This window comes from Mya arenaria, chromosome 16, assembly GCF_026914265.1.
Source record: "Mya arenaria isolate MELC-2E11 chromosome 16, ASM2691426v1".
In the NCBI taxonomy this organism is placed as follows: domain Eukaryota; kingdom Metazoa; phylum Mollusca; class Bivalvia; order Myida; family Myidae; genus Mya; species Mya arenaria.
Window position 1 is genome coordinate 21,944,766 of NC_069137.1, and position 11,996 is coordinate 21,956,761.

At 33.7% G+C, this 11,996-nt stretch overlaps 1 protein-coding gene across 1 annotated transcript; it reads right to left on the minus strand.

Annotated features, from left to right (window-relative positions):
• Positions 1 to 1,754: 1,754 nt before the first annotated feature.
• LOC128222266 (uncharacterized) lies at positions 1,755 to 11,996 on the minus strand. Its single transcript, XM_052931225.1, has 3 exons — positions 11,913 to 11,996; positions 4,834 to 4,960; positions 1,755 to 3,740 (listed from the first exon to the last, which is right to left on the minus strand). Exons 2-3 carry the CDS (start codon positions 4,948 to 4,950, stop codon positions 2,613 to 2,615), a joined length of 1,245 nt encoding a protein of 414 aa, XP_052787185.1. The 5' UTR covers positions 4,951 to 4,960; positions 11,913 to 11,996; the 3' UTR covers positions 1,755 to 2,612.

Genomic DNA, 11,996 nt, shown 5'->3' on the forward strand with positions numbered 1-11,996 from the left:
TTTTTTGTTTAATTTTCATTTATAGTACACACTAAGTACTGTTATAGTTTTGTGTGTTATGGGTCATATTGCCGATTGTTCAGAATATTCAAAATAACAGTGCCCATCGGCATAACAAAAACTGATCATGAAAACATTTTATCAACTTATTACTCCTAGAAAACGTTATTCAACCGTTTCAACTGATGATTTCTAACAACAAATGATCAAGTTATTGAAATATATTGTGCATCTCCAAAACGTTTGTAAATATTAAGTTCTCAAGAGTCACATATTCACACTGTGTCAGAAGACGTACTTCACTATCAGATTCACGGTTGTAACGTAAAGATAAAAAATACGTTCTGTCGCAGTGTTCGAGTATGATTTATTGAACAAAAAAGCAAATGCTTGCATCTAAGTGCAACACACCTTTACAATAAATATCCGATTTATTTTCAATAGCCGACTTGATCCGGTTTAATACTCTAAAACATGGCGTCCAATGGTACCCAGAAATCTTTTTCATGTTAATTGTAGCGTGAAATGCGGATAAATACATTTATATTTCATTCCATAAATACTTTATTTCAGCGAAAGTATGTGCATGTGTAAGTAGCAATACTAGTTTAAATGACACATACAAGTTTGCTTTATACTGTATTGCACTGTGATAAAACATACTTTCCTATGAAATTTAGAATTATTTTGAACGCATAACTTAAAATATCCATATATGGAAGTACTGATTTAAAAATGTACATATACCTCCGGGGATTATATGTTAGTTTCCATTGGCTAACGGAGGTCAGACCACGCTTAAAACATGTACAATTTGTTTACCGGCCTGCACGCTCATTATATGAGCAATGGATGACAAGCCCTTTCTGGTTCGTATTTTATGGTTCAGAGGTCCCCTCCCCTCCCAAAAAAATAAATAAATTCATATACTCATCACTCCGGCAAAGAAAAAAGTAGTTCTTTTTACGCAAATAACGTACTTGGACTTTACGTAAAGCTGCGCCTGACTTCAAGCCTTTATTACCTTCAAAACGAGTCAAATACGTGTTTGACCAATGTTCAGGTTGAATACATTAAAAACGTGTTGGACTAATGTTCAGGTTGTGTACATAAAAAACGTGTTTGACCAATGTTCAGGTTGTATACATTAAACACGTGTTTGACCAATGTTCAGGTTGTGTACATTAAAAACGTGTTCGACCAATGTTCAGGTTGTGTACATTAAAAACGTGTAAGACCAATGTTCAGGTTGTATACATTAAAAAACGTGTTAGACCAATGTTTACGTTGTATACATGAAACACGTGTGGACCAATGTTCAGATAGTGTTAAACCAATGTTTAGTGTGTGTGCCCTTTAAACGAGCTAGACAAACGTTTGAAGTATGTGCCGGTAAAATGCGATGTACAAGAGTGTGCCTTTTAAAAAATGATGGGCCAATTTTCAATATGCGTGTTTATAGAACGTGTTGGAACAATGTTTAGATTGTGTGTCTTATAATCGTGTTTGAATAATTTACAGAGTTTGTGCCTTTCAGACGTGTTGAGCCAATGTTTTGTTTAGCTGCCTTTAAAACATGTTGGGCCAATGTTCAGTGTGTGTGCCTTTAAAACGTGTACGGCCAATGTTTAGTGTGTGTGCCTTTAGAAGGCGTTGGACCAAGTGTTTGTTCATTTTAAACGTGTAGGAAAGGAAATATTTTTTTTTACTTTGCGAACTCGTACGGTTAACGGATCAAGTTTTCAAGGCAGATTACAATTTATTCTAACAAGTAACTTCATGATGACACGGCAGTATGAGGATGCTAGAAAAAATTAACGATGCTTTCTTAAAGAACAGAACATGCAATATACAAATACACAAAGCAAACAATAATGGGAGAGACATATTATAAACAATCCTTTATACAAACATGAAAGCTTTTTTAAGATACAAAGTATTCTTTATTGCAAAATACATATAAATATACACTTATTGACAGTGCTAAAATGTGTTTTATATTAGTGTCATGAACCAGGATTTTTTTTCTATCTATTTCGACAATTGGTAACAACATAAACACATTAAAGATTTGGATTTGGTTGTTTAGATCACAGCTGTTCGTGTTTTTATAGCGGACGTCCAGTCATCAAATAAAATAAAGCCGCTTGGCATTATTTTAGCGTTGTCTTTGGCAGCAAGGATATAGGTGGTATTTTAAAATATTGTAACAAACGAATAGGCATTCACTTAAAAAGTATTAAATTGTTTTATCTCCAAAAAACCTTATTGATAGGACGATAGTATAATTTAAGTAGAGATTTCTCAGGAGCATGCAGTTTCTTCATATTACATTAAAGTTGTGTCTTCATCAAGAACATTGCGGTTAATACAATGCGTGCTCCACAAGATGTCTATCATCAACTTTTTAATATGCCAATAATTCACCATTTTCATTTCCTTGATAAACACTCATTTAAATGCAAAATTATTGAAAATATACCACCGTTATAATAAACAAAAAATACACAACATGTCAATTTAAAATTCATAACCTAGTGTTACTATATTCATAATCTAGGAACAAAGAGCCCTATTCCATCAATGAAATATAGTATTATATTATCACTATATTAATTCCACATACGAATCCCTACGTCCTCATGATGACTACAGTCATGGCTCCCCCACCCATTGTGAGGGCATTCAATGAAACTACTTTCTCTTCCTCCACATGCCACATTGTCCATCCAGATTTTCCATCTGCCCCTACCCAGACCCGCACTCCCCAAATAGTCACATTCCCGGAAACCGAACATTCTACACACCACATTAACGTTGTTTGTTTGAAAGTAGTCATCACACACCGTGCCCCATATACTATTATGACGGACCTCTAGTCGCCCCTGTAAGCCGTTGGATCCATATACAGACGCGTTGGCTAGACGAATGTCTTTTGCGCTCGGGTAATAATAACCAATTTCCTTTTCCAAGTCGCCTAAAGTTGAATCAAATTTATCACCCAGCCTTTTCACAACACCTTTTATTTCATGTTTCGTTGTTTGTATTTCCAAAGATAAATTAGTGATTTGACTTGGCATTTCCGAAATATTAGTACGGATCCAACTAAAAATGTTATCTGCTTTTAGCATCATTTCACTAACATTGCGATCAGCAAGTGTCAGGAAACGTTCAAGGTTGTCTTCATTATGGCGGAATGTGGAAGAAATATTTTGTTTTATTTTTGATTCCGTTTTATTAAAATGTAAAGTAAGCTGTTGACTGATGGTTTCTAAATCAGTTTTTATTTCCTTTTTTATATTGTCCGAAAACATGCTAACCTTTGAAATAGACCCATTGAGGAACTCCGACAAAGCAACGTTTGCCAGCGATATATTTGCATGAATGTACACGATATTGTGTTGCACGTCTGCAGCCAGGTTATGCATATGGCTAGATATCTTATGTTCCAGCTCTCTCAGTTGCCCCTTAACATCTTGCTTCAGTTGATGTAAGTCCTTTTTGTCATTGGAGTAAGCCTTGCGCATAGTTTGAACCTCTGCTGTTACAACATGACTTGCTTCGTTATTCTCAGCACGTACGAGTTGCTTGCCACTATTTACAGTTTCCTCAACAAGGTTGTAAGAAGTGAGGTCCATGTTTTGGTTAAGAAAGGTCTGGTCGTGCGTAACCGTGGCGTTTTCCAAAATGTCGACTCTGTTGGATACTTCTTTGACGTCATCTCGAATAATTGATAACTCCTGAAATACATAATGTTACCCGTGCAAGATTAGAAAAGCATTGTTTCCTAATAACAGTGCTGATAGTTTCTTAAACTTATTAAACTTGTTTTTAGATCCTGTTTCTTTGGTTGTAAATCAATGGACTATATAGAGAACATCTGTTTGTTACTGTCAAAGATAGTAATACATTTCACTGAATCAGCATCTAAAACTGTAATCTACACGAATTTACTATAAATTCACGAAGTGCAATATATTGTTATTTTACATTGATGGTTGTTTATTTTATTGCTATATTGTATTGTAAACAATAAGAAGTTAATATTTAATGAGAAATATTTTATGAAATAAATTAATTAAATATAATTGAGAATAACCCGATACGGGAAGTGACATCATTGATTATTCTAACCAGCTATGTTCACGCTATGTTTTATTTTATTAAAGGCATAAGAGAAAGTGCCTTTAATAAAAGAAAGAGACTAAAATAAGAGAAAGGGGTTAAAATAGGAGCAATAGAGCTGATTTAAGAGAAAGGAACTATTAAAGAGAAAGGGACTAAACCAAGAGAAAGATACTAAAATAAGAAAAAGGGACTGAACTAAGAGAAAAAGACTTTAAAACAAATAAAGGGACTTAAATTAGAGAGGGACTAAAATAAGGGAAAAGGACAGAAATAAGAGAAAGGGACTATAAAAAAGAAAGGGATTTACATAAGACAACGGGGCTAAAATAAAAGAAAGGGACACAACTAAGAGAAAATGACTAACATACAAGTAACTCTGAGTAATTATTGATTATCTCCCAATATTAAACTTTATTTTATTAATATATAATCGCCTGTTATTTTTGAATAAAATTAAGCTTAATTCATTGAATACATGTACACTTTATTGAAACGGTTGACGTCATTTATAGTAAACAAGCTAATAGAAACGTAGCAATATTACACTGAGTTGAAATAATAATTAATAATTTTAGCTCTTTTTTTACGTTATATGATATATAATGAAATAGCAAAACGTCCAATATAATAATGGTGAATGCTCTTGAGTATTAGATAACAGAGCTATTTTCGTAGAGGCCAACTTTTAAAATTTCAAACGATTACCCTGAATATGAAGGTTTTAAGATGTTTGACTTCATCTTCAAGTCTTCCCAGCCGTGATCCCTTGGTCGGCCTTAAAACGGTTGAGCAAAACATCAGACAAAGCAAGACGGGCCTCATGACGCCTAATCTGAAATAATGAGTGATTGAGTTTGAGATTGAGTGCGTGATTGAGTGAATAAATAAGTAAGAAAAATAAATAAAATAAATGAATAAATAAATAAATAAATAAATAAATCAATAAATAAATAAATAAATAAATAAATAAATAAATAAATAAATAAATAAATAAATAAAATAAAATAAAAAATAAAAAAATAAAAAAATAAATAAATAAATAAATAAATAAATAAATAAATAAATAAATACGAAAAATCAATAAATTAATCAATCAAAAAATCAATCAATCAGCCAACAAATAAATCAATCAATAAATTAATATTTCCCTAGTATTTGATCATCTTGAAAATTCATAGTTCATTCTACATGAACTGGTCGACGTAAGGATGTCATTGTTTTATAACACTCCGACTGGACAAGCGCGTCGTCATTCGACCAATGGTTAACGACGTTTCGAATATCATTTTTTTTACAGAAACAGAAGTCTCAGCTAACTTTTACCTGAAATAATATTTTATAAACAAGAAATAAAATAAAACGGAGATGAAAACTAAATGAAAGGATTCATCATTGTATTTTAATGAGTTAATGCCGTATAAACGATTAGCCGATACTTTGAAGAACTTTATGGGGTTGCAAAATCGCGGTTGAGAATTCATACTGTATGAATGTACGAGAATCAGTCCTCAAGTATTAAGGTTTACAAACGTGTAAAACTATGTTTATTGTTCTTTTATTATATTATGAAAACATAGTTAGATAAATGGAGGTTAAATTATACTTACGATTGTAAACGACATGATATGTTTCTCCATGAATCATCTGTTCGACATGTGCTACAAAGAGTCAATATGCTTTCAGTGCATTAGTTTACTTGTTGGTCTGATACTATAATGTAATCTTCTGAGAAAAGGCTTATTTGTGGGCTGTATGCCTCAATGTAGCATTCAGGGAACTACCTTTCTTGTGCGTCGAACGATTCAATGGAGCTTTTAGGGAACGGACTTATTTGTGGACTGGATGCCTCAATGTAGCGTTCAAGGAACTACCTTTATTGTGGGTCGGATGAATGGTGCATTTAGGGAACAGGCTTATTTATAGGCTGCATGACAACTAGCTTACTTGTGGGTTGTATGCCTCAATGGAGCTTCAATGGAACTAGCTTACTTGTGTGTTGGATGTCTCAATGGAGCTTCAACGGAACTAGCTTACTTGTGGGTTGTATGCCTCAATGGAGCTTCAATGGAACTAGCGTATGTGTTGGGTAAAAGCCTCAATTGAGCTTTCAGAAAAAAACACAATTGATTACAAGTTGTTGGCCGAAAGCATACAGAAATCATTCAGAAAGCTAGCGTACGTGTGCGCAGGATGCCTCAATGGCAATATTTGAGAGCTAGCGTGCGTGTGGGTCGGATGCCTCAATTGTCATTTAAAAAAGCTCGCATACGTGTTGTTCGGACGTCTCAATGAAGCTTTCAGGGAGCTAGCGTACTTGTGGGTCGGATGCCCACATGGAGCTTTCAGAGCGCTAGCTAATGGCTGAACTGATGCCTCAATGGAGCTTTCAGGGAGATAGCGTGTGCGCCGGATGCCTAATGAAGCTTTCAGAGAACTGGCGTACGTGTGCGCCGGATGCCACATTGGAAATTTTAGAGGGCTAGCGTACGTGTGGGTCGGATGCCTCAATTGAGCTTTCAGGGAGCTAGCTTACTTTTGAGTCGAATGTCTCAAATGAGCTTTCAGAGAACTAGCGTAAGTGTGGGTCGGATGCCTCAATGAAGCTTTTAGGGAACTAGCGCAGTGTTGCCTTAATGGAGCCGCAGAAAGCTAGCGTACGTGTTGGTGGAATGCCTCAATGGAGCTTTCAGGGAGCAAGCTTCCTTGTGGATAGGATGCCTCAATCGAGCTATCACAAAACTAGCGTTCGTGTGGGTCGGATGCCTCAATGAAGCTTTAAGGGAACAAGGGTACGTGATGGTCGGATGACTCAATGGAGCTTTCAGGGAACTAGCGTACTTGTTGGTCGGATGCCTCAAATGAGCTTTTAGAGAACTAGCGTCTGTGTGGGTTGGATGCCTCAATGGAGCGTTCAGAGAGCTAGCGTACATGTTGGTCGGATGCCTTAAATGAGCTTTCAGAGAACTAGTGTACGTGTTGGTCGGATGCCTCAAATGAGCTTTCAGAGAACTAGCGTCTGTGTGGGTCGGATGCCTAATTGGAGCTTTAAGGGAACAAGGGTACGTGTGGACGAATGCCTTAATGGAGCTTTCAGTGAACTAGTGTACGTGTGGGTTGGATGCCTCAATGGCGCTTTCATGGAACTAGCGTCTGTGTTGGTCGGATGCCTCACTGGAGCTTTCATGTAACTATCGTACGTGTGGGTCGGATGCCTCAATGGAGATTTCAGAGGGCTAGCGTCTGTGTGGGTCGGATGCCTCAATAAAGCTGTAAAGGAACTAACTTACGTGTATGTCGGATGCCTCAATGGAGCTGTCAGGGAGGTAGTGTGCGTGTGGGTCGGATGCCTGAATGAAGCTGTCAAAGAGCTAGCTTCCTTGCGGGTTGAATGCCTCAATTGAGCTATTAGGGAACTAGCCTACGTGTGCGTACGTGTTTGCAACTCTTTAGAAATCGATATTATCTTTGTTACGGTTTAGACTTCTATCAATTGTTACAGGAAGTATCACAGAATAAATTGATTAAACTTGAAAGTTGAGTAATGTTGAAAGGACTATATGTAATTATGTGTGGTATAATAATACAAATACATATTTGTTTTTAATTATTATTCAAGATTGACAAATATTATACAACACAGCACATTTCAAACACACACACATATATATATATATATATATATATATATATATATATATATATATATATATATATATATATATATATATATATATATACATATCATTGAGACATTTATATAGCGTACTTGTTTTCTGTATTACATAATATTTGTTTTTTAAGTATTGGTGTATGAGTGATATCACATGCAAAAACATATTGTACAAAAAGGTCTATATAGGTGACTGCCAATGCAGGAATCAGTTTTTTAATATTTCAATATTTTAGTGTTTAAATAAAAAAAAGAGTAAGAAAATAATGGAGGAGGGAAGGACGGATAGAAAGGATAGAAAGAATAGAATAGAAATATAATAGATAGGAGGTGTTTATGCATTTATGTAGTTATTCAACAGATGCCATTTGTTTTCATGGAAGTTTATTTTGTTGTTGACTAGAGCTGTTTCGCGCTTTATTTTTTTCTCTAAGTTTTACATAGTTCAAAAAGGATGTAAAGGTTGGTATAGTGTTTCTGTTTTTCATGCTAAATATAAAAAACTTCATTAGCAGTATTAAAAAGCTTATTTTTGTTTTATGTTGTAATTGTTCAAAGATGCCAAAGCTTATGGTTTTTACGTTTAAATTGATCGAGTTTGGATTATGATCAATTATTCTTTTTAACTGAGAACAAAGATTTTGTGTAATTCTACATTCCCAGAATAAATGTTCCTGTGTTTCGATGTATTCCCCGCAAAAGTCACATAAACTTGAATTTGAGATTCCACACTTGTATAAGAATTTGTTAGTAGGTATAATTCTGTTTATAAATTTGTATTGAAAACTTCTCAGGGTAACATCATTGGTGCATTTATAGTAAGATGTGTAGATAAATTTCCATAAAGTGTTATCTATATGTTCATCTGGTATGACCCGTTTCCATTTTTTATCTATTTGGCTGTAAGTTTCTTTATAAAACTGGAGTGAGTATAGTAATGTGTTTGGTTTTACTTTGCTTGTTTCGATTTTGTGTTTTAGCGTGTCTTGAGAGTCGTTTATTGGCATGGCAGCTCTCATTTGATCTTTCACTGACTATGGCAAACAGGCTACTAGTTGATAATATTAAAGGTAATCGTTGTTTTTTATATTTTATAAATATTTAATATCTTCAAATTTGTAAAAGTATTTTGAACGATAATCAAATATGTGTTGTATGAATTGTACACCTTTATCATACCAATCTCCGTAATAAAAAGTGTTACCGTTGCTATTAATGTGTTTGTTGTTCCATATTATGATTTTATTTGTCGGTATCTTTGGGTACAACTGATTTACTTCTGTCCAGGAATGAATTATGTCAAATAAGAACTTATTTCCACAAGAATTTTTGTTAATCAAGGTATCGTTTAAATTACACTCAAAACCAAGGTTTCCACAGTATTTGTCAATAAGATTTGAATAAAACGTTTTATATTGGCTTTTGTTAGAGCGGTTTTATATTCTCTTTACCCAAGACGCTTTAATTGAATTTACAAGTATATATATATGTCAGGTACTTTCAGACCTCCATGTTCGTAATCTTGTATCAGTAAATTTCGTTTTATTTTATCAGGTTTGTGATCCCATGTAAAGTTAAATATATCTTTGTTTATATCGTCAAGAATATGTTTTTGCGGGTTTGGTAGAACAGTTAATGGATATATATTTTTTGGCAGTGCAAATGTTTTTATAACTGTCACCTTGCCAAGAAGAGTGAGTTTTCTGTGGCATAACCTTTGAGATAATTTTTGAAGTTTTGTAATTTAGGGAGAAAATTGAGGTCTAGGAAACTATTTTCAACATTTGTGAAATTTATACCAAGTATTTTTGCTTGGTTCGATGTCCATATGAATTTATTTTCTGGCAAGTAAGTTAAATTCGAGTCTTGCAATTTTCCTTCTCTTAATATGATTGACTTTTTAGTGTTCAGTTTTAAACCAGATATAGGTCCGAACTCATCTATTGTATTGACTAGAGCGGTAAAGATTTTTCGGTACTTTCATTTATATAAGTCGCGTCATCGGCAAACAGTGCTTGTTTTATCTCAATATTGTATATATTTAGGCCTACAATGTCCGTTTTGTTCTGTATAGCGTTGGAGAGTATATCGATACAAATAATAAATAGATAAGAAGAGAGAGGGAAACCTTGTCGTACTCCTCTTTCAATTTCCAATTCCTCAGAAAAATATCCATTGTTGATGATTATACTACTGATATCATTATAAAACAATTTAACCTATTTAATCAATTCGGCACCAAAATTAAAATGACGTAAACAATATAACATGAACGAATGGTCTAGGCTATCGAAAGCCTTCTCAAAGTCAGCAAAAAAACAATTCCTGGTGTGTTTGTTTTGTTTAAGTAAGATATACATTCATTTATCAGTCTAACGTTTTCTCCTATATATCTAGATTTTATGAAACGAGTTTGGAATGGGCTTATTATTGATGGCAGTATACATTTTATTCTGTTCGCTATGGCTTTTGTGGCAACTTTGTAGTCTACATTCAATAAGCTGATCGGTTTCCAGTTAGATAAAAAAAATCTGAGTCTTTACCAGGTTTTGGAATGAGAGAAATAATACCTTGTTTTTGGAGTAGAGATAAATGTCCTGATGTAAACAACGTATTAATTGAGTTTGTGTTTTAAGTTGTTCCAAAAAGTTTTATAAAACTCAACTGAAAATCCGTCTGATCCTGGACTTTTGTTGTTTTTCATTTCGTTAAGTGCTTTAAAACATTCATGTTCTGTTAAGAGGCCTTCACAAGATAACATGTGTTCGTTGTTTAATTTGGTTGTTGGGTAGTCTAATAAAGATGAATCAGGTCTAATAAGGGTATTTTTCTTATATAAATTAGAATAAAATTCATATTGTTCATTAACTATTTCATTTTTACATATTGTAACTTTATTATTGATGTTAAGTTTATGCATTGTTTTCAATTCTGCTCTTCTCTTTTCGAGGTTTGAAAAGTATGCTGTATTTTTTTCATTGTTTTCTATATGAACTGCTTTTGATCTAAGAATTGAACCATTGACACATTTTGATATAATTTCGTTAAGCTCGGCTTTTAAGGACGATATTTGTTCTGTTATTTCATCAACCTTTATTTTTTGTAATTCCAGTTTGAATTCGAGTTTTGCGATGCTGTCAATTATTTCTTTTTCTTTTGCATTTGTAGTTTTTTTTAGTTTTGATGAATATGTTATCGTAGCGTTTCTGATATTTCCTTTTAAAATGTCCCATAAAGTTACTGGGTTTGCGTCTTCATTTGTATTCAAAGTATCTGTGATTGTATTTTCAATTATTTCTTTGTAGTCAGGCATGAACAGTAAACTATTGTTAAATTTAAAATATCCTGGTCCACGTTTGTTTTCAATTGTACAAAGTCGTAGATTAACAAATGCATGATCAGTTCTGAACCTTGTGCGTATACGACAATCAGTAACAAGATTTTGAATGGAATCCGATATCAAAAAGTAATCTAATCGACAATATATACTTGGTTTTGAGTTTGAGTGCCATGTAAATTGATTTTGTCGGGGTGTTTTATACGCCATATATCAATTAAATTATAAGTTTCGTTCATACTTTTAATAAAAGTTCGACATCGATTATGTCTATTTTGGTTGCCGTTCTTCTTATCTAATCCTGAAACAATAGTGGTGTTAAAATCGCCACCTATTATAATGCGTTTGTCAGAGTCAATATGTATAAATTCTTGCAGACTTTTGAAAACTTTTATATCGTCTGTATTTGGTCCGTATATGTTAATGATGGTATACTCTTTAGAGTTGATTGAGAGTAATAAAACAAATATTGCACGTCTAGCAGTGTGACAGCATATTTTGTCATCATCCGGGTAAAGACTGGTGCTTCGACTCGGGTAACAGTATTTCCCTAGTGTTGACAATCTGTATTGTCAAATAGGAATCCATGCGATATTAAAATGAAAACTAACATTATTGTTGATTGTTATAGACATAGTTCATTATCTAAAAAAATCGTTTAAAATAATAATACTTTTAACCCTAAGTTATTCCAGGTAAAATTTAACTTGCATGCACATTGTTCGTAATGACTAACAGTAAATGAAAATTAACATTAATTATCACAGAAGCTCTTACCTGTATGGTGGTTTCACAAATAAATTCCTCTTTCTGGTACTTTCACACGTTGTTTGTTCACAAGAGTGAGATTTCTCTGCAATG